At 52.1% G+C, this 23,527-nt stretch overlaps 1 protein-coding gene across 12 annotated transcripts in view; it reads right to left on the bottom strand.

The window, feature by feature from the left end:
- The window catches only part of LOC137438694 (protein-L-isoaspartate O-methyltransferase domain-containing protein 1), a 38,173-nt gene that overhangs the window by 5,000 nt on the left and 9,646 nt on the right, over window positions 1-23,527 (bottom strand). For 5 of the 12 annotated variants that reach the window (XM_068133948.2, XM_068133955.2, XM_068133949.2 and 2 more), the window contains exons 2-5: window positions 6,740-7,202; window positions 6,375-6,477; window positions 1,113-1,284; window positions 750-873 (exon numbers count right to left, since the gene is read on the bottom strand). In XM_068133948.2, coding sequence (XP_067990049.1) covers window positions 750-873; window positions 1,113-1,284; window positions 6,375-6,477; window positions 6,740-7,046 — 706 coding nt within the window. In that variant the 5' untranslated portion in view covers window positions 7,047-7,202. Of the gene's footprint in view, window positions 1-749; window positions 874-1,112; window positions 1,285-6,374; window positions 6,478-6,739; window positions 7,203-7,776; window positions 7,917-7,938; window positions 8,091-8,905; window positions 11,154-14,606; window positions 15,472-23,527 lie in introns of those variants that run through there. The other 7 variants (XM_068133954.2, XM_078767161.1, XM_078767163.1 and 4 more) reach the window with 6 other exon arrangements.

The following is a 23,527-nucleotide window of genomic DNA, read 5'->3' as shown; positions in this document are numbered from 1 at the left end:
GTAGACGCTGCTAACACAATCAGTTCGTTACGGTGAAGCTGTCACAAGAGGATCGAGTAAAACTGAAAACGGCCCAGACAGTATTTGCTCGAGTACCATGACAACATTGTTTACATTAAAGGCTGCCATGTTAAGCAGTGCCGAGCACTCAGTTCCGTTGGAGTGTTTGCTTGAACGCTTTGAATTGGCGAGCGGTAAGAAAGCCGCTTGCTCATGGAGCACACCCCTGGTTTAACATCCCTCCGAGGGACGGAGCACTTTGTGATTCAACACCTTGCCTGTAAAGCACCAATCCGACAGTTTTTGGCCGGGTTGAGAATCTAACCTGGACTAGACAGCTCAAAGGTAAGTGCGCCACCTGTGCACAATCCTATAGGATTTCACAACGCATAAATACCCCATAATACAGTACCTCTAACATGTGCAGCTTAAACCCTGTTTTTGTGACTCCAAGTGCTTAGTTTTGAATGTACGACTATTCACCATATCGTGGGGCTTGAGATGCATGATACAGCACACATGTTTATGCGCCTCAAGCCCAACTATATAATCTCAAACATGCCCAAGCATCAGCCATGTTAATAAGATCTGAAACCGACCCCCCTCCCGTCCCCACCACCGAACGACTGTGGATTTGGGGATTAATTGAAAGCCCGAGAGTGTCAGCTTAAAGAGGTGACGAGGAAATATTTATAGAGACAATAGAAATATTTATAGAGCGAGTGTTCTGAGTGCGCATGTGCACTTACGTAGCTTCACTCCATCCTCCTGCTGCTCACCAGTCTTGTTGGGAAGCACGAGAGAAGCAAAGGACACAGCCAGGATGTTCTTCACATCCCAGTTGTTCTGTCCTGTCCTCGTGATCTGGGTGAGCTGTGGAGTGGTTGGGCACGAAGACCAATGCTATCCTGCTCATTGACCGAAAAAATAGACAAAATTTAAAACTGTACCCTCAATGACATTTATCAGGACTGATAGATCCCCATGACCAGCGCAATGAGGTTCCAGGAATTCTTTCTTACAGCAAAGTTCCTGAGGCCCCAAAATCGTTTGTTCGATCATTTTTACATCACGATTTGGGCAAACCAAGCTCAAAAAGTCCCTAACTTCACCTGGTCTTCCATAGGCATGACCAAAATGCCACCCACAGAGATGAGGTTCTTCATGTAGTTCTCGTGGTCCTTTTGGACGCCTGCTCCACAGTACACGCGGTCATATTGCAGGCTGTCTGTGACGAGCTCCAGACAGTTTCCCACGACAAATTTGGGTTCGCAGAATTCAAACCTAGAACACAACATCAAGATATATATGAAAGTACAATAGCTGGTACCGTAATCACACCTGCATTCGATTTGATACTCTTCCAGGTGTATTTGAGGATCACACCAGGAACAGAGGAAGATTGAATGCCTCTTTGACGTACGCCGGTTCAAGGTTTGGGATCGTTATATTAAAGCGCGGCGTTACGCGCGCTGCTTGCGAGCAAGGAGGAAGCGGACAAGCGGTAACTTATAAGCGTCTTTATTTCAGGAGCTCACTGTAACACTGGCGCGCTCCGGGCTGCGCGCCCGGTGTATATCATGAGGCCACGCCTACCCCTCGGGCGTGGCCACCGCCCACTTGGTGCGCGGAATGATGTCACCACGCCAGTGGGCTTTTGTGTCCGCCACACGTGCCCCCCCAGAATTCCCGCGCACCTGGAGGGCCAGTTTGCGGGGCAGACGAATGACCCGGCCGAAGCGCCCCCTGGCGATCGGCGGCATCCGGGGTGCAGGGATGCCAGGTGGGATGCCCCTGGCTGCCCCTGGGATGGGTGCAGGACCGGGGGGCGGCGTGGCGGCGGGGCTGGGCGGTGCCGGGGGTCCGCCCGCAGGGGGGCGGCCCCGACGTGGGGGTCGGGCCACTGGCGGTGGATGGTCCACGTCGAGGTGGGCCGGCTTGAGGCGGTCCACCGAAACGCGGTCAGGAGTACCGCCGATGTCCAGGGTGAAGTGCTTCGCCCCGGTCTCCAGCACGCGGAAAGGCCCGTCGTACGGGGGCCGCAGTGGTGTCCGGTGGGCATCGTGGCGGACGAAGACGTACTCCGCCGTGCGAAGCTCCGGGGCGACGTGTGTCGGTGGGTGCCCGTGGCATGCCGTTGGCACCGGGGTGAACCTCTGGGCGGTCTCTTGCAGAGCGGAGCGCTGCTGTGCCGCGGACCATGGTGCCGTGGAGTCGGGGAGGAACTCGCCCGGCACCCGCAGCGGTTGCCCGAAGACCAACTCCGCCGCGGCTGCGCGCAGGTCCTCCTTGGGTGCCGTCCGGAGGCCCAGCAGGACCCAGGGGAGCCTGTCGACCCAGCCGCCGTCGCGGAGGGTGGCCCGGAGCGCGGCCTTCAATGAGCGGTGAAATCGCTCACACAGGCCGTTAGCCTGGGGGTGGTAGGCCGTGGTTCGGTGCAGCCGGACCCCGAGCCCCTGCGCGACCGCCCCCCAGAGCTCCGAGGTGAACTGGGGGCCGCGGTCGGACGAGATGTCTGAGGGGGCGCCGAACCGGGCGACCCAGGTGGCGATGAAAGCCTGCGCGACATCGGCCGCCGTTGTCGACGCCAAGGGCATGGCCTCCGGCCACCTGGTGGTGCGGTCCACCATGGTGAGGACGTAGGTGAAACCCCGCGAGGGGGGCAGAGGTCCCACCAGGTCCACGTGGACGTGGTCAAACCGGCGTTCCGGCACCGTGAACGGGGCCAACGGGGCCTGGGTGTGCCGGTGCACCTTGGCGCGCTGGCACGCGAGGCACGTCCTGGCCCAGCCGCGGACGGCCTTCCGGAGGCCATGCCAGACGAACTTGTCGGCGATCAGCCTTTGGGAGGCCCTCGCGCCCGGGTGGGACAGGCCGTGGATGGCGTCAAACACCTGGCGCTGCCAGCCCGCGGGCACGATGGGGCGAGGACGCCCGAGGGAGATGTCGCACAAGAGGGCCACGCCCGCGCCGTCGAACGGCACCTCGGTGACGCGGAGGCCCGTGACGGCGGTCCGCAAGGCCTGGACGTGGGGGTCAGCGGCCTGGTCCGCTGCCATCCGGGCATAGTCGATGCCGAGGTGGACTGCGTGGGCGACGGCCCGGGAAAGGCAATCCGCCACCGGGTTGTCCTTCCCCGCGACGTGCTGGATGTCCGTCGTGTACTCGGACACGGCCGAGAGGTGACGCTGCTGCCGGGCCGACCACGGCTTGGTGACCTTGCCCATCGCGAAGATCAGCGGCTTGTGGTCGACGAAGGCAGTGAACGCACGGCCCTCGAGCAGATGGCGGAAGTGCCTGACCGCCAAGTGAAGCCCGAGCAACTCGCGGTCGAAGGTACTGTAACGGCGTTCGGGCGGGCGAAGCTGCCGGCTAAAGAACGCCAGCGGTTGCCAAGCTCCACGCACCCATTGCTCGTGCACCGCGCCCACCGCGTAGTCCGAGGCATCGGTGGTGAGGGCGATCGGTGCATCGGGCGCCGGGTGCGCGAGCATGGTGGCGTTAGCCAAGGCGAGCTTCGCGCCCGTGAACGCCGTGTCCATCTGCTCGGTCCAGGTAACGTCGCCTTTGCCCGGCTTACCTCGGAGAGCTTCGTGCAGGGGGCGCAGGAGCTGGGCGATACGGGGCAGGAACCGATGGTAAAAGTTCACCATGCCCAGGAACTCCTGCAGACCTCTGATCGTGCGGGGGCGCGGAAACCCCTTCACCACCTCCACCTTGGCCGGCAGGGGGACGGCTCTGTGCCTGGTGACACGGTGCCCCAGAAAATCGATTATGGCGGCGCCGAACCGGCACTTTGCGGGGTTCACAATCAGGCCATGCTGGCCCAGGCGTTCGAAGAGCGTGCGGAGGTGGCGTAGGTGCTCTTCGCGGGACGCGCTGGCGATGAGGATATCGTCCAGGTAGACGTAGACAAAATCCAAGTCGCACAGGACGCTGTCCATCAGTCGCTGGAACGCCTGAGCCGCATTCTTCAGACCGAAGGGCATGCGCAGGAACTCGAAGAGTCCGAATGGCGTGATGACCGCCGTCTTCGGGACGTCCTCCGGCCTGATGGGGACCTGATGGTAGCCGCGTATGAGGTCCACCTTCGAGAAGAAGGACATGCCCGCCAAACGGGCGGAAAAGTCCTGAATGTGGGGGACGGGGTAGCGGTCGGGAGTCGTGGCGTCATTGAGATGGCGATAGTCCCCGCACGGTCGCCATCCCCCGCCGGGCTTCGGCACGATGTGCAGCGGCGACGCCCAAGCGCTCTCTGAGCGCCGAACGATGCCGAGTCGCTCCAGGGTAGCGAACTCCGCTTTTGCCACCGCCAGCTTCGTCGGCTCGAGGCGGCGTGCCCGGGCGTAGACCAGTGGCCCGACGGTGGGGATGTGATGGGCCACCCCGTGCTTGACGGCCCCCGCCAAGAAGGTGGGCCGCGTGAGGGCCGGGAAGCCGGCGAGGAGGCGGGTGAATGCGTACGCTGCCGGAAGCGTACAGACCAACGTGGCCGGAACCGAACCGTTCGGCAAGCCGCTCGTTGTGCTGCTCGCCGAGCTGGGCAACGCACAAGCGAGCGAGCTGAACGTCTCGGCCTGGACAAGACGTCTGCGCTTGACGTCGACCAGGAGTCCATTAGCGCACAGGAAGTCCGCGCCAAGCAGTGCCATGGGCACGTCGGCGGTGACGAACGTCCATCGGAAAACCTGCCCTCCGAACCGCAGAGAGAGGCAGCGTTTTCCGTACGTACGGATGGGCGTCCCGTTCGCGGCAAGCAGCGCGGGGCCCCCACCCGCGGCGTGCTTGTCTGACGTGCCGGCGGGAACGACACTCACCTGCACTCCCGTGTCGCACAGGTAACGGCGCCCGGAGAAGGTGTCCGTTATGAACAGCAGGCTGCTCGAACGGCCGGCGCTCATCGCCACTATTGAGCGCCGGCCCGGGCGTTTCCCGACCTGTTGAAGGAGCATGGCGGATGACACTGCCGAGCTTCGTGGCCGAACTTGGCGTGGAACCAGCACCAGGTGGTGGAGCTGGAGGAGCGCGGCTGGCTCCGCCAGGCCGGTGGAGTTGGCGGGTTTCCCCGCGGTGGCGGTTTTCGCCGCGGCGGTGGGCGGGGCGTGGCGGCGGTCACGAGGTGCGTATCAGCATGCTGCGTATGCTGTATAAGCTGATGCTGTGGATCAGCAGCATCAGCAGCATTAGCAGCATCGGCAGCATTAGCAGCATCAGCCACGAGGGCCGTGACGGCCACGCCGACTCTCGCCCGCGTGTCCGAAGCGGCGAAGTACTTGTCCGCCTCGGCCGCCAATGCTCGGGGTTCCGTTAGCCCGGTCCCGGCCAACGCGAGGCGAACCTGCGCTGGAAGTTGGCGACGGAAAAGCGCCCGGAATAGAGAACCGGGGGCTTCGTCGCCCAACAGTGACAGCATATGGTCCATTCGGACCGACGGGCGCGTGTCACCGAGCTCGGGGAGATCCAGGAGGCGGTCGGCCCGTGCGTCGTCCGTGAGGCCGAACGTGGCTAGGAGTAGCCGCTTGAGTGCCTCGTACTTGTGGCCGTCCGGTGGGTGGCAAAGGACGGACACAACTCGAGCGGCCGTGCCGGGCCCGAGGGAGGCGACGACGTGGCAATAGCGCGTGTCATCGCCGGTGAGGCACCGAAGCTGAAATTGGGCTTCGGCCTGGACGAACCAGACTTCGGCCTGAGCCTCCCAAAATTCGGGAAGTTTGATGAAGTTGGCCATGGCAATGGCGTCGCGTGTGGAAGGATCGCTCCGGCAGATCCAACGTCGAGGGGGTCACCAGTAAAGCGCGGCGTTACGCGCGCTGCTTGCGAGCAAGGAGGAAGCGGACAAGCGGTAACTTATAAGCGTCTTTATTTCAGGAGCTCACTGTAACACTGGCGCGCTCCGGGCTGCGCGCCCGGTGTATATCATGAGGCCACGCCTACCCCTCGGGCGTGGCCACCGCCCACTTGGTGCGCGGAATGACGTCACCACGCCAGTGGGCTTTTGTGTCCGCCACAATATCACCAATACCTCTGCATGATCCATTTGCAATCTCACGTCTTCTTTCCCTCATTTAACTGCCTCCCACCTACAAGAAATTCTGCCATAAGAGGAAGATTAAAAAAAAATTCAAAGTCAATTAGAGACTGATAAAGGCAAGACATGGCTACCTCCAGAGAACTTCACCAACGTTGTATTTCGTGCTTAATGGTGAAATTTCTTCATATAATGGTCCAAAGTGAAATATATTGAAAACAATCATAATAACTATCAGCTTTGAAAATTAAGTTTAGTTTATCTTTGAAAGCCTCAAAAGGCCACTGGGTGGGTGTGTCATGGCGAGCCACCTGCAAGAAATCTGCTCACCATGGGCTGCACGAACCTGTCAAAGCTGTCACTCATCTTGATAAAATTATCCAGTCTCTGCTGGGCAAACTCCACCACGTCGGTATGTAGCTCCACACCGTGGTTCATGCCGAATGGGCCTGAAGCAGATGGTTGTGGTTATAAACAAATAAATGTTGACAACAATGAAGTCGAGAGAAGACAAGGTGGAACTTACTAAGGGTATTAACTAAAGGGTAAGGTGCACAAAGTTAGGAAGGCAAGGTTAGGGTTAGGGTTAGGGTAGGGTTAGGGTTAGGGTAGGGTTAGGTTAGGGTAGGGTAGGGTAGGGTAGGGTTAGGGTTAGGGTTAGGGTTAGGGTAGGGTTAGCAGGTGAAGGACAAATCTGCATGGATCACTTACCCAGGACCAGCCCCACCATTGTACTGAGGTAGCCAGTCCCACTGCCCAGGTTCAGGAAAGAGAGACCAGGCTGCAGTTTCAGGGCTTCCATGACCTCAGAGTAGATGCAGGGAGCCGAAAGGTGTATGTTCCCGTGCTTCCAAGCGAGATCCCGGTAAGCATTATCTCGAAATTCCTCGAGATAGTAGTCTGCTCGGTCGATGGCACGGAATGCCTGCTCTACGACCTTGGACCGAATATATGCAGCTTCCTTCAGGTTATCGATTAGGTCATCATTGTCCTCCCCGGCGCTAACTGCGCCACCCATCCCTGCTGGTCTCGTTCCCCCGTGACACAAACTCGTCGGTGCTTGGATCAACTTTCAACCTTTTAACGCTCAACCTTTGAACGATGACCCGGCCTGCCGAGGACTTACAAGTCAGAGAGGAATCCAATCATGTAGCCACACAGGATCAAGAAAGGTCTATGGAGATGGAAAGATCGACAAGTAGACAGACAGCATTACAATGCTTAAATTCACTGTTCGAACATAATGGTGAAAGGAACAATATGTGGCTATGTGCATTAAATTAGGTAGCTTATCGTATTAAACAACTAAATTAAACAACTAAACAACTAAACAAAACACTTTCAATCCTGACAAATCTCACACTCTTACGATGTCTCTCCGAAAAGACCGACTGGACAAACCTCCCATCCACTTTCTGAATAATCCTCTCCAAGAAGTTCTGTCACTCAAGCTTTTGGGTCTCACTATCTGCCATGATCTTTCCTGGGAAAACCACATTTCTAAGCTGGCCTCCAAAGCCAGTCGCCAACTGGGCATCCTCCGTCGTGTGAAGTCCTTCCTTGGCACACCTGAGCTCCTCACCACATACAAGGCTTTCATCCGCAGCTCAATGGAGTACTGCTCTCCCCTCTGGGCTGGTGCTCCTGCCTCACACCTAGCTCGGCTTCACACGGTTGAAACCAAAGAGTTCAGAATCATTGGAATCTCCCGTGATGAACCTACCTCCGAGGGCGTTTCACTTACTCACCACAGGCAGGTTGGTGGTCTTTCTGTCTTCTTCCGACTCCTCTCCGGCCTTGCTCCCCCAGCTCTCTCTGGGCTCTGTCCCCCAAATATTCCTACAGGTCGCACAAGATCTGCCTGCAACCCTCTTATGGTTAAACTGCCAAAATCAAGACTCTCTGCTCACCTTCACTCCTCTTTTCTCCCGCCTCTGGAACAAACTCCCCCACTCTCTTCAATCCCACTCCTCCCTCCAGGTCTTTAAAACAGCTGTTCACCACCATCTCTTATCTTCCCCCATCCAAAACCTTGATCTTTTCTCCCCCCGCTAATTTCACCCCAAATCCACTTTTTTGAAATACCAACTTCTTCCTGGAAGTCCTTGGTGTCCTTGTGTTTATACATCTCCCACCCCCCTCCACCTTCCCATGCCTCCTCCCCCCAAGCCCTCTCCCTCCCACACATTCCCGATGTCCCTGCTCTTAAATGTTGTGTTTATGTGCTTCCCCTTCTCTCCCCATCTTGTCTACCGCTCCCCTTTTTGTATACTTTGTTTGTTTGTCTGTTTGATTTGTTTGTGTGATAAATGTTAGCTCTTTCACGAGCCTCGATTATGTATACAAAAAGAAAAAAAGAAAAAAAAGACTAAAAAGATAGACTTGTGTCCAAAAATCACAAAAATTCACCTGCACTTCCCAATATCTGCAATTTGTTGGCACACTTGTTTAAGGACATAAACCACAAGCAGGATTTTCCAAGAAAATGGCTCATGTGGCTTTATTAGCATATTAAATACAGATAATAAAGAAAATCAAACTTCTAGGTAATCTATATGTTGACCTGGACGTCAAACTCAAGGTGGAGAGAAAGTGAACACAAAAATATCAATGTTGTTACAATGAGCTCGGAAAACATCCGGAGGTCAAAGATGCTCAGACAACCAAGAACTTTCAACACTCGGAGGTAAACATCGAGACTGGGGGAAAAATATGTCGCTAAACCTTCATGGTCAACAATCATTGGGAGCTTTCTCTTCTTTCAGGCAAATGCAAACTCTGTAATCAAAACGTCCTGCGCATGAGACACCATTGACATTCAGTTTCTCAATACGCAGTGCTCCAAGCGAGAAAAGACGTGGTGGCACAAAAACGAACCTTGTCACATGATGTGCCATAGTTAGAGCCAGCCTTGAGCCCTCCCAAAAAAGAATCGGGTAACTTCCAAATTCCAAAATACCATTCGCTTGAGGGATTCCGACTCCATAACCGCATAACGGTGGCGACGCGGCGACGCAGCATGAATGCCAAGCAGCCTCAAAGTGAGGCAATGCCACCTGCAACGCTCAATTGCCTCGAGCACTGACCTGCCCTAGACAAGCACCTTGCGAGAGAACGAAAACAAAGATAATCCGATCTACGTCTCTCTCTCAAAACCAAACCCTTCACTCGCTCGGCTCAAAGAAAAACTAGATCCTAGGCTTACAGTGTCCAAAACTTTCTTACGCTTGTCTGTGTCTGTCAAACCAACTACCTGTAAACGTATCCAAATTGTACTAGAGTGAATCCAAAAAAATTATCCAAATTGTACCACCCTCTCCCCCTCTCCCTTCCAGAACAGGCAGGATTTTCCATGTAATCAGAAAGAACATTGATGAAGATAAGGGACAAGACTGGGCCCATGGCAGTGCCTTGGTGCACTGCAGCCTTGACAAGAAGATGAGAGGATCCCGTGAAAAGCTGCACGCTGAATACATGAGTTTAGGAAGTCAATGGCCCATGAGAGGAGATGGCTATGGATGCCATAAGCAGAGTTTGAAGACCAAGGTGGGGTGTCAGACTGCTTGAGATATCAAAGGCTCAAGATGTGGCCAAAGAGATGGCCTGGACCTCATGTCTGAGATTGAGGGCCTTGGTCCATTGTTGGGAGAGTAGAAGCAGCATTTTCAAGGTAGAATGGCCATGTCTGAAACCGAATTGATGATCTGAGATCAAGCCAGTTGAGCCAAGGAAGGATTTGACATCAACTGCAAAGATAGATTCCATGATCTTGCTTATAATTGGAAGCAAGCCAATAGGCCTGTAGTTAAGAGGATCCATGTTCGCGCCATGTTTGTGTATGACGGTGATGTTGCCTAACTTCCAGGTAGACGGAAACTGACCCAAAGAGAATGATTGAGTGAACATAGGAGAAAGAGGATAAACAAGGGCAGCATAGCAGGTTTTTCGGACATATGTACCATTTCCATCTGGACAAGCCACAGAATCGAAGTCGAGGTTTGCCAGAAACCTTTACACCTTCTCAATTGGGGAAGGCACATCACCCAGGAGCAGTTGGGTACGAGAAGGTAGGTAGTCATAGGGACTGAGATGTTGGGTACACAAGATTTGGAAGAGAACGCATAATTGAGACATTCAGTCTTCTCATGAGCAGAGTCAGCTATGGTCCCATTTGAAGTGGAGGAAGGGATGGAGGAGGACCTATCCAGAGATAGACGATAAATCACTACCAAGCCTTTGAAGAAAGAGACAAGCTTGATAGTTCAGGCCTTGAAGTTGACCAGATGTTGTCTTCTGGATTTCCTTTGAGTGGACACACTTGCTCTGGGCTTTGTGGAATGATCTGAGGTTGCCTTCTGTCAGATTTCCCTTCCAGAAAGAGAAGGCAAGTTGTTTTAAGACAACTGCCTCACCACAGGATTTTGTGTTCCGGGGGCAAGAGGCTAGGTGTGATAACTGCACACGAGATGGTATAAATCTGTACATAAGGGAAAGCTTGTATGGAAGGATTTCCAAGCAGTATTAATATCAGGAGTGGTGGAAATGAAGGACCAATCTTGACATGAGAGGGCAGTTTTGCAAGTCCCTGCTAGTCAGCTTGAGTGAACTGCCAGACTCTATTGTGCTGAGGCAGTTCGCTGACGATAGCCAGAGAGGTAGGTACTCTCACAAGCTCATGATCAGATTAACCTATTGGAGCAGAAGACTGGAAGGGAAATTTGTCATTGACAAGTCCAGAAGAGAGGACGTGCCATTGGGAGAAATCTGGGTCGGAAAGTCCAATGATTGGGTGAGGCCCATGGAGTCACAGAAGTCCTTTGCTGAAATGCCATGGCTGGTTGAAGAGGCACCAACACCCACCAAATTGGCATGATGGTGGTTGAAATCACCACATATGAGGAAGAGAGAGTTTGGATGGGTGGATATAAGTTGGTCCATGTTGGCAGAGAGGGAGATTTAAATGGAGTCATCTCCCAGGAGAACAGTGCAGCTCACACACAAACAGGAGGTGGTTGCAGAGTGGAACGTGCAGCCAAAGGTACTCCTACGGTTTAGAGGGATAAGGGTAATACATGGACAGTGGGAAATGGAGTTCCTGACATAAAGTGCAACTCCGCCACCAGAACTGGGTTCAGGTCTGTCCACCAAGAAAAGACAATGCCCAGTTTCCCCCCTCCCTTTCTACCGTTCCTTTTGTTCTCTTACATCTTGATCAGTTCTATGTTCTAGCTCCTCTATGAGCCACGACATTGTATGCAAAAAAGGAAGATTGTCTTTCACAACAAATGCCAAAACTTTGAGAATAAATTTTTCTAATACAATCGTTTGTCGAAAATGAAACAAAAGTTAAATTTCAAGATTGAAATACTAATTATGATATAATTTTTCTCTCTACTTCATTCTACATTCACTGTGACATCACTCATCAGTTTGGCCTAAATGTAAGTGGAAGTTGATGAAGCAAAGTGAAAACCAGACCCTAAAAAGGTTGTCACTATGAATAATGAAAGATGCCATGTGTGCTCACAATTACACAAAACTGCATATTATTATGAATCACACAAAGCATTTATGCAAAGCATTTTACTTCCTCGTGCTGTTGTCTCGGCATCGTTCCAGAGATGCTTTTTGCCTCTTGGAATCAAATGGAGAGATACATTCTAAAATGTGACACACGCACGCACAGACAGACGCACAGCCGGATGGACAGCCCAATACACATAATGCCTCTGGTATCTTCGGCAGCGGTGGCATAAAAAAGGCCCGTTCAATGTCCAAATTTAAATGTCCATCAAATTCACTGCGTTTTTGCAAGGTTTATTAGAGGACTGTTCTGAGTTTAATAAAAATATATATTAGTTTGTACCCCAGACCCCTCTTCCCTGCCCCCTCCCCCCCCCCCCCAACTCTAACACCTTTATAACCATGTCAGTCAATTGATCATGATAATTATAAGGTAAGCAGAAGTAAATCAGACAATGTTGTTACGGATCTGGTCTAGGATGTAAAATGGGGAAATGATTAGAATAGTTATTTCATAATATATGTTAGCGTAAATGTGGTGTATTTCCCGTAATGGTAAAATGTGTCAAGCACGTGTTTGGAAAGCTCTAGTGTCCCCGCCCACGTATGTGTCGAAGCCCCACCTTTACGCTCCCTCCCGCCCCCCCCCAAACCCCCGCCTTATATTAGTGAATCTCCCCCGTTGTCATATCTGTCATTTTACGTCATATCTGTCATTTTACAGCAATTATCCTGACTGTAACATCCAATGAGCATGGTGGATTGCAGGATCAGCGCAAGGCCGTCAAGCGGGCTAAAAATGTGTCCTTATATGGACATCTGTCTGACTGCGTTGGCCAATGGGCACATCTCGCTGTGCGCTTCAACGGGCCACTTGCAAATGATAAAATCGCGGATAACGTCCACCCTCAGGAGAGCCAGGAAACAATATCTCTCCGTTCTCAAGACCGAACTCTCTTATCTGTCTCCCTCTTCCAAATCCTGGTGGCGTCTGGTCAAATCTGTTTCTGGTGTTTGTTCCCCCTCCATCCCCTCCCTCACCTCAAATGGCTACACGGCTGACTCCGCACGTGAAAAAGCTGAATGCCTCAACTCTGTGTTTGCCTCTAAATCTTGTGTCCCAAACCCATCCCTCTCGGTACCCACCGTACCCAGTCGTACCCAGCAGCTCCTGGACTCTGCGTCCTTTCCTCCTGACAAGGTGGAAAAGTTTCTGTCAACCCTCGACTCTGATTCTGCAACTGGACCTGACGCCATCAGCCCACGGGCCCTAAAATACTGTTCTTCCGCTCTTTCACTCCCTCTCTCTGTTCTCTTCACCCTCTCTTTTGCTCAAGGTCATCTGCCATCTGCTTGGAAATCAGCCAACATCACCGCTTTGCACAAAAAAGGTGCTAAAACAGATCGTAGCAACTACAGACAAATCACCCTTCTCCCAATTATCAGCAAAGTCATGGAATCCATCATTGCTTCGGATATGAAATCTTTCCTCTTCCCCAATGGCTTGATCTCTGATCATCAATTTGGTTTCAGACCAGGTCACTCTACTCTGGACATGCTGCTTCTGCTTTCTCAACAATGGATGGAGGTCCTCAATGCCAAACAGGAAATTAGAGCTGTCTCCCTTGACATATCACGTGCCTTCGATACGGTCTGGCACCCCGCTCTGCTCACCAAACTCCCCTCCTTTGGTATCCATGGAAATCTCCACGCATGGCTGGCGGACTTCCTCTCTAGTCGTAGTCAACGTGTGGCCCTGAATGGGTTTCTCTCATCTCCTCTTCCTGTTCAGGCTGGAGTTCCCCAAGGCAGTGTTCTGGGCCCTGTGCTTTTTCTGGTCTTCATCAATGATCTCTCTGACTCTCTTGAAAATCCTCTCTATCTCTTTGCTGATGACTCTACTCTCTGTCGCTCCATTCCTGATCCCTCAGATCAGCAGTCTGCACCCTCCTCACTCTCTGCAGACCTGGACAAAATCACAGACTGGGCAAACAAGTGGAACATGTCTTTCAATCGTGACAAATCTCACACTCTTACAATGTCTCTCCGAAAAGACCGACTGGAAACCCTCCCATCCACTTTCTGAATAATCCTCTCCAAGAAGTTCTGTCACTCAAGCTTTTGGGTCTCACTATCTGCCATGATCTTTCCTGGGAAAACCACATTTCAAATCTGACCTCCAAAGCCAGTCGCCGACTGGGCATCCTCCGTCGTGCGAAGTCCTTCCTTGGCACACCTGAGCTCCCCACCACATACAAGGCTTTCATCCGCAGCTCAATGGAATACTGCTCTCCCCTCTGGGCTGGTGCTCCTGCCTCACACCTAGCTCATCTTCACGCTGTTGAAACCAAAGCGTTCAGAATCGTTGGAATCTCCCGCGATGAAGCTAACTCCAAGGGCCTTTCACTCACTCACCGCAGGCAGGTTGGTGGTCTTTCCATCTTCTACCGACTCCTCCCCGGCCTTGCCCCCCCCAGCTCTCTCTGGGCTCTGTCCCCCAAATATTCCTACAGGTCGCACAAGATCTGCCTGCAACCCTCTTATGGTTAAACTGCCAAAATCAAGACTCTCTGCTCACCTTCACTCCTTCATTCCTCTTTTCGCCCACCTCTGAAACAAACTCCCTCACTCTCTTCAATCCCACTCCTCCCTCCAGGTCTTTAAAACAGCTGTTCACCACCATCTCTTATCTTCCCCCATCCAAAACCTTGATCTTTTCTACCCCCACTAATTTCACCCCAAATCCACTTTTTTGAAATACCAACTTCTGTCCTGGATAATCAAGTGTTTTATACTTCTCCCACCCCCCATTCCCACACCTCCTCCCCCCAAGCCAAGCCCAAGCCCCCAAGCCCTCTCCCTCCCACACATCTCCCGATGTCCCTGCTCTCAAATGTTGTGTTTGTGTGCTTTCCCTTCTCTCCCCATCTTGTCTACCGTTCCCTCTTTTAATATATTTTGTTTGTCTGTTTGATTTGTTTGTGAAATAAATGTTAGCTCTTTCACGAGCCTCGATTCTGTATACATTAAAAAAAAAACAAAAAAAAAAACGTGCGTGGTTGCCCCTTCTTCTTTGGTTGGTTTGTTGCGCTGCTGCTGGTCCTTGTCTTCATCTTCAAGCTGCTGCCGTGTGCAGTGCTGCTGGTTGTGAGGTCTTTGGATGCTGAGCTCAAGTGGTTTTGTAGTTGCTGCAGGCCCTTGCACAGTTGCTCGTTGAGTTCCAGTGAGTCCTGGAGAGAGGCACACGAGTAGAAACCCACAGCAAACCGCTGCACACCCAAGCGAGTCCGCAGACCGGACGGGGTTGAAGAGTGAGCCAAACGTGGACAACAGACTCATACCACATGCACGAGCAGTGCCGTGCGAGATAGAATCTTTTGAGACCTGTGCTTCTCCTATATGGATGTCTTAAGGTGTAATTGCTAAGGCGGTCGAAGTTTCCAGGAGCATTGTCATAATGTATTAATTTAATTGTGATTGCCCCTGGGTGGCTGTGCTTTCTCCCCTCCCCCGTTTTCTCTGTCAATAAAGTCTTGTATGATGAAGACTTGCTAGGAAAGGGGTTCCATGATGCTTTGGAAATTGGCTTATTAACCCGTTAGAGGGTAAATTAGGTCCGCCCTTACGCGCCTCAATGCGGATCACCAATGGACTTCGCTCGGCTATCTAGTCGGTAATTTGGCCGTGGTAGTTTCATTCAGAAACACCTATGAACCTCAAATTAACACTGCAGATGTCGAGAATGTTTCCTCCCTTATGCACCAGGTGGGGTATAAGTCGTCTAAAACCGTTACAATATATTATTATTATTACGTTACAAAACGTTACAACATCCCCCAGGTGAGCAGTCAAAACGCCAACATGGCCCATGAGTGTCCATAAGGGTGCGACCCACCATCCATCCTTCGCCCCCCCCTGCGAGGAACACAGCTGCACCAACCCCAGCTGGCCAATGTGGTGAGCACCTGCTGCCAACACACACTACCGCACTCACAACCTCGGCCCTGGGGGAGATGGTCGCAGTGCGTGGCATTCCCCTCACGTCACCTACGCCGCCCTCATCCCCCAGTCCACAGAGCTGCAGCCCCCCAGTGCCCACCCACACTTGACCACACCAAGGTCCAGTCGACAGCCATGCTCCACCAGGAGACCCACCCAGAAGACATGGTCCACACACCTCGGACACCCATAGCACCACGTTGACCCCCAGACCCCCAACTCCATCCCCATGATCCCGCGTCCCAAATATCGGCACAGTCGCCCCCGCAACCAGTTGAAAGCTGTGTCCTGCTACCCTGTCAATTTTATCACAGCCTACAACACTTTGGTCTACACACCTGGATCAATAATGGTGTCACAACTGTCAGTGACCACCATGACATTTCAAAATTCACCCTTAAATTTACATCTAACCCACAGATTATCCATGCCAAACATTTTTCACATTTTACTAAACTCACCAAAGAAAGATGCTTCGCCATACACATGCCAGCCAAGCATGGCCCATATGCTCGGCACGTTACACCTTCCTGATTAATTAATCCCATGGCTCCCTTCCCAAACCGAGAGTCCACAAATCATAACGGAACATCTGTGGAAGGTCACTCTCACCCCATCACGTTCCACAGATGCCCCAATGGTTGTCCGGCAGGCTATGTCCATCCCTGTCCATGCAGATTGACCCACGTCCATAGACCAGCATGGCATGGCAGGTCACCACATGCCGGCTGTCCCAGAGTCTCAGGAGGAGGGTGTCAGGCCGCATGCCCGGGTGGTCACCACACAAGGCCCAGGTTGGCCGTCCGCGGTGCAACCACCAAAGCGCGACCCACAACACCTACCCCTAGTGGTCCTCAATATTTGCCATCCCAGGCTTGAGAAACCACCTCGGACCCCCTGGAGGTCTTAACCCCCACCAGGGTCTAGTGACCCTGTCGCCCCGAGTCACACGCTCAGGCGGCGCCCCAACGGACAAGGGACGCCACACTCCACCAGGCCCCCTGTGGGGCCCAGGTCGTACCACGACACCCATGGCTGGACCCCACGTCCAAATCTAGCCAGCACAGCTCCACAGCTGGCTGGCATCACCAAATTTCGAAAGGGGCAACTTTTGCCCAAGGCCATCCCCAATGGCCTCTCCTGGTCCACATTCCACAGCCCGGGGACCAACTCCTTCCAAGGCTGTGCCAAATCAAATTCCCATTTTAATATTATTTTAGATTTTCTTTTTAAAATTTTGGCCCCAGGTGTCCAATCACCGCAGCTGCAGGTAACAACCTCTATCACAGGTTGTTCTGCCCCTCCCTGCAGCTGGTCCACATTCCCAATGGGGACCAAATCTTCAGAGGCTCGATCTCCCGATTCCTCTGTCCAAATCCAGCCCGGGGCCAAAACACTCCCCCAACTGGGTATGCAATTTCGGAGCCTCTGTTACCAAATCGTAGTGTACGGTGAGGTTCCCCTCGGTCACCACAACCTCCTCCTTGGACCGACTCACCTCATTCCCCAAACTCCTTTGGGCCTGGTCAACCTATTCCTCCATGGGACTGTCCCAGGTCCCCAGCCGCTGAATCACATCATTTCCATCAACCCCATCAACACTTTGCGGCCCCGACAGGTCTTCCCCAATAAATACCAGGTCCGGCACCATTACCCGGACCCCCCAATAATGTTACCCCCTCTCGCTCTGTACCACCGCCCTGGTGCTGCAAGGATTCCAATCCATCCCCCTATTGAGGTGTTGTGACCCACCCGGCCCCGATAAACCTCCAGGCCACGATGTGGGAAACATCCTCCATTTACCTCCAAACATTCCAAATTTCCTTCCCCATTCACCTGTGAGCACTCCACTCTCACCTGTGGACACACCCCATTTACATGAAAATTAGCAGTCTCCCGTTTCAATTCGCTTGCCATTACAATTCCCTGCTCCTGAGCCCCAACGGCACCATTCTTTCGTTCTTCCCTCAACTCACTCGTTCCGGCATCCATTTTGTTAATCATTCGCTTCAAGTCTCCCTTCAATTCCCCTTTCATTTCTCCCATCTCTCCTTTTAATTCATTTTTCATTTCTCCCATCTCATTACTCATTCCATCCATTTTATTTTCCAACCCATCCTTCATTTCCCGCATATTGTTATCCAATCGCGCCATAAATTGCATTAAGACCTGGGTGTCTATGGAGGCCGTCCCTACGGCGGGGTTAGCTCCAACACTACTCTCTACCCCAACTACATCCGACTCATCCCCAATGCTTCCCGCATCTTCCATTCTTTCTTCCTCCATATTGCGTACCTCTTCCATCCGTGAAGAAGAGCAAGCTTCCCCGCGCGGCTTTTAACAGGAATAAAATTAAATTTAATGACGCGCCGTCAGCGTCTCGTAAGCCCAATCGACTATAGAATTTATCGCCTCGGACTACGAAAAATTTTCGTCCAAATGTCGGGCGCGATGTACGCCCGACCGTGTCGATGTCTCGCCGCGGACAAAAATTTTTGTCCGACGGGCCGAGATCCTCACTCCTGACACCAGTTGTCGCGCGGACCCTTCCGGTTAAGACCAGGGACCGCGGATGGACCAGAACGGATTTACTTGAGGCGACGACCAAACACGGGAGGAAGAAGGGAAGTGGAAGCTGTGGTAAAAGCGCGTACCTGTGGAAGGTGAACGAACTCAAACAGAACCAGATTTGTGGGGACTTCTTCTACCGACTCCTCTCCAGCCTTGCTCCCCCAGCTCTCTCTGGGCTCTGTCCCCCAAATATTCCTACAGGTCGCACAAGATCTGCCTGCAACCCTCTTATGGTTAAACTGCCAAAATCAAGACTCTCTGCTCACCTTCACTCCTTCATTCCTCTTTTCTCCCGCCTCTGGAACAAACTCCCTCACTCTCTTCAATCCCACTCCTCCCTCCAGGTCTTCAAAACAGCTGTTCACCACCATCTCTTATCTTCCCCAATCCAAAACCTTGATCTTTTCTACCCCCGCTAATTTCACCCCAAATCCACTTTTTTGAGGTGACTTTTGTCTTCTTTCCTGGAAGTCTTTGGTGTCCTTGCGTTTTATACCTGTCCTGCCTCCCCCCGGCCCTCTTCCTCCCACACATCTCCCGATGTCCCTACTCTCAAATGTTGTGTTTGTGTGCTTCCTCCCCTTCTCCCCCCATCTTGTTGACCGCTCCCCTTTTTATATACTTTGTTTGCTTGTTTGCTTGATTTGTTTGTTTGATAAATGTTAGCTCTTTCACGAGCCTCGACTCTGTATACAAAAAAAAAAAATGAAAAATAATACAAGGGTTTATTGCAATGAAAGGTAGGGACAGGAAAACGTGATACTAAATAAAAGTCCTAAGTTGGGATCCTACACACCTCACTTCAGAAACGAGACACAGGAAGGAATTACGAAAAGAATTGTCTTGTCGTGTAATGCAAAATGTTCTGTGGGTGCGGCCTTATCTTGTCTGTCGTCTTGTATTGTCTGCCGTCCAAACACGGCTCCGTTCGGCCCCTTTCGCGCGCCACCAGGCCTCGCTCCAAGCTCCAATCGATCGTACATTTCGACAGGCCCCAATGCGACTTGCTCCGCTGCACACCACGAGGTCCTTCGCTCCAAGCTCCAAAGCACCGAGCACCGAGCACATGCACCGCTCCAAGCACCACGCAGATGGTGAACCAACGACCACCAGGACCTCTCAAGACCAAGAAGAAACGCAAGAGCTTCAAGCACATCCAGACAGCCAGAGAGAGAACCAGGGCCAGAGCTGCGCAAGAGAGTTCGAGCTCGAGCAAGAGAGACAGAGGGACGTGCTGCGCAAGAGTTGGACGTGCAAGAGGGAAAATGTCGTTCGGCGCGCCCTTATATAACCTCCCTGGTGACGTCAATCTTCTCGACGTTTCCAGTCCCTTCTTCCCAAGCCAGTTACCTCCCTCACAGCTGCGTCTTCGTCCTCCTGTCCTGATTGGCTGCCGGCCGCACACGCTGGCCCTTTCCCATTTGCCGAGCGCCTCCCGCTTCGACCAATCACAAGCCTCCTTGCGGCGTTGCTATGCAAGTTCGCGATGCGTCTGGCGGTAGCTATCATTGGTGGTGTCCCGAACTGGCCTCTTGCCTGTTTTTTTCCGAAGTCATTGTCAGGGAAGGGAATTTAATTACTGTGTGTACTAAAGGGCCTGTCTAAGTGTCTACAGGTGTGCATTGCCATAAGGGACAAAGGTTTGATTACCAGTTGTGACACACAGGGGTTTATCTTATTCCCTACACTATCTAACACTAGAACATCCTGGTATGTTCACAGGTATACTCCTTAACCGACAAACCGGAATAAACACACAGAACTTATTACAGGTAGATTCCCTATCGCGACAGACGAAGCATGTTACCTATTCAGATCTACCTGACTAGATATTGCTCTCCCCTACCGACATAACAATATTGCCTGGGCCATTTTAAGATTTCTGTGTGGAATAAGCTAAGATTTAGTAATTATGTCAGCATTTTTGTTTTGTTCCACTGCAAACCAAAGAAATACAAATGTGGATACCAAAATATTTTTTAATTTCAACAATTTTCCAGAAGGAATGGTGCATTATTTGAAAACAAGTGCAAGGGTGCCAATATTTTTGGCCACGACTGTATATATATGTGGGAGTGTATGCTGGATCAGTACGTCGTTGCCTCCTTGGACGACTCCTCAGCACCATCCCGACACACACCACCCCACCAGGTATTAATTCAACAGCTGAACGGGATTCAAACTCAGGACCTTCGGATCCCAAGCCCGCCGCCCTAACCATGAGGCCAACATCAGGTTATAAGTATCAAGCACCAACAGTTGGTTAGCAGGCACAAGTTTAGGCGGGAAAAGCCGCCCCTACCATCACGATCCGACCTTGGCATTGTTGGCACCATTGGGTATGAGGTCAGGGGCTCACCCCACACACGGACCATGCGAGGGACCAATAATGGCCTAGCAAGGAAGGGCTAAGTGTGTCACAGATCCCAGTGGGGGCTGAGGCTATAAAAAGGCATGTTGGCCTGCGTAGGACCGAGACGCCATGGGGGCTTAGCCAGAGACATCGGGGTTTGGGCATGAGAGGCATCGGGGTTCCTCCACAGGACAAGCAGTTGCTGGTGCCGCTTACAGCCATGCCCACACCCAAGCAAGCCATGTCCACTCTTGTGCAAGCTCCTGACCCCTCGTGCAAGCTTCTGTCCGCAGCCTGAGACTGTTCCGCCAAAAGCCATGTCTTCACTTAGAACTCACTACATCCTCGCAGCCTCCGCTATTCAGTCTTGTCTGATTCTGTCTATGCTTTGTCGATGAGGAATGTGTGAGGATGTGATTAGAGTTAGAGATGCTTCCCCTTCACACCATATTTGTTGTCTATGGCTGCTGGAGAAGAACCAGAGTAGGATAATTGTCTTTTGTGAGGATGTATTGAGTCCCAAATCGTTGTAGACTGTAGAGGTACACACACTGTAGACTGTAGAGGCCCCCCTCCCAATAGAGCTACTACTCCGCCGGCACGGCAGGTGAGGCCATGCCACCTACACTTTACGTCACCACACATGCCTCGATATCCTCCCGGGAGACTTTAGTTGAATGGAATTCGGGGCCCGGGAGGGATAGCTTAGTTTAGAGGGGCAGGAGATAGGTATAAGATAGAGAGATTAACATGGAAAGTAGGGATAGAATAGGTCCCTGCCGTCATCCCTGCTGCCGCCGCATTCTCATGCCACTACTGACAGTTACCGTTTCCCACCCTCTGCCCGGTCATATCACCTGTCATGCTCAGGCCACCTGTCTAGCCATGCCACTCGCCTGCCAATCATGCCACATGTCAGCCATGTTATGCCACCTTCCCACTGTTTTGCCATGCCTTACCACCTACTTATGCATAATTTGTTTTGTGGGCTATAAAGGCTGAAAACCTTGTTAAAGGCCTCATGGGGCATGTGCCATTTTTGTGCATTGGGCCACATGGGCCAAGACGACTCCCAATACAGCACTTTCAAAATGACGCAATTCACCCTAGAATGCTCGGCGTGCATGTTGTTACATATCTATGTGAATTAGTATTCAGATCTTGGCTTATCCGTGTGTAGTATATTAAGGGTTGTTGTGATTGGAGGGTCAGGAGCCCTTCTGAACCAGTGGCCGGAAACGGAAGTGACCGGAAACGGAAGAGGAAACGACACGAGAAAAAAGGACGAGTATTCTTCTTGATCTTCCTCGCCCCGCTCGAACCAAAGGTGGCATCGACCTTGCGCTGCGTGACAAAGCGGCGTTCCGAAGCCCGTCTGGCGAGAGGAGGTACCGGGACGTGTACCGACCCGGTGGAGACGTCAAGTTGACGTGGAGCCGTGCATCGACCCCGCGTCTGGTACCGTTCGCAGCCCCGTCTAAAAAGGCGCGTCCGAGTCGCAGGTTGGGGCCTAGCACGCCTGGCAAGTGGCGTGGGGCTTTTGGCTTGCTTTACCGCACCCGCTTCGCGTAGCCCCGAGAGGCTGCAGCCGCGGGGCCTGGTACGATACCTGCCCGGTGGAGACGTCCACCCGGGGTTCGTTCAACCGCCCGAGTGCGGCGACGCCGACTACCATCTTGGTCAGGAGGGGCCCAGAGACATTGTGCGGGACCGAGACCAAAAGGGTGTCGTGAGTACTCACCGGGACACACGTATATAAGATGGCCATCTTATTCATAGGGAATTGATTGTCCTTGAAAGATTGTTGATGGTTGTGTATTGTTGATTGCTCGGGGAAAATCTCCGTGGTTGTGTCATTGAAATTGTTGGGTATCATTACCCTTGGGAAATATATTCTTGAACATCAGTGTCTCTTGGGGTGGAATTCATAGGTATTGCGTTGCGAAAGCGCATCTATATAATACTACTTTCTGGCGAAGGTCCTCTCACGGTCCGGGGGTCACCGAGACCAGGTAGTCACCGAGGGGACCACGTAACAGAATTGGGGGCTCGTCCAAATTACGATTTGCGGATTCGCAATTGGGTCTACGTCCGGGATCTAAAATTGTATAAAATAATAAAATAATATTTTTATTAATTAAAAGTTATTAATTAAGTATTAATTGGTAATTTTGGGGGAAATTGGGGTAAAGTCTTGGGGGAAGGTTAACAGGTGTTAACGATAGTCACCATGGCGTTTGTGGCACAGAACTTTGCGGTAACACCGAGTGAGGCACAGTTCCGAGCGTTACTAAAGTCGGACCTCTTGAAATTGGCCAAACATTTTAACTTGGAGGTCCGAACTAATTTGAGGAAGGCAGAGTTGCAGACCACGGTGATACAGTCTATGGTGGGATTAGGAACATGGGACGAGTTAGCCTGGGAGTGGCTACCTGAGGAACCAGAAGACGTGGAGCTCCGGAAACTGGAGTTGCAATTACGGAGCCAGGAACGGATCAAAGAAGAAGAAAGGAAAGCAGAAAAGGAAAGAGCAGAAGAAGAAAGGAAAGCAGAAAAGGAAAGAGCAGAAGAAGAAAGGAAAGCAGAAAAGGAAAAAGCAGAGGAAAGGAGAATGGAACGAGAACTCCAGGAAAGGTTAAAAGAAGAAGAAAGGAAAGCAGAAAAGGAAAGAGCAGAAGAAGAAAGGAAAGCAGAAGAGAGGAGAGAAGAGAAACAAGCAGAGGAAAGGAGAGTGGAACGAGAACTCCAGGAAAGGTTAGCAGAAGAAGAAAGGAAAGCAGAAGAGAGGAGAGAAGAGAAACAAGCAGAGGAAAGGAGAGTGGAACGAGAACTCCAGGAAAGGTTAGAAGGGAGAAAAGCAGAGGAGAGAAAAGCGGAAAGGGAATTAAAGGAACGTGACATGGAGCTTCAGCAAGAAATCAAATTCAAGGAGCTGGAGTTAATGAGAGAACGGGGAGAGGCACCACCCTTGCTGACGGGGTCGACACCTAACCAGAGAACCTGGGATGTGGGCAGGCATGTGAGGCTGGTTCCACCGTTCAGTGAAAAGGAAG

This window comes from Myxine glutinosa, chromosome 13 (assembly GCF_964187855.1).
Source record: "Myxine glutinosa chromosome 13, kmMyxGlut1.1, whole genome shotgun sequence".
NCBI lineage: Eukaryota > Metazoa > Chordata > Myxini > Myxiniformes > Myxinidae > Myxine > Myxine glutinosa.
This window is presented reverse-complemented; position numbering and strand designations above follow the sequence as displayed.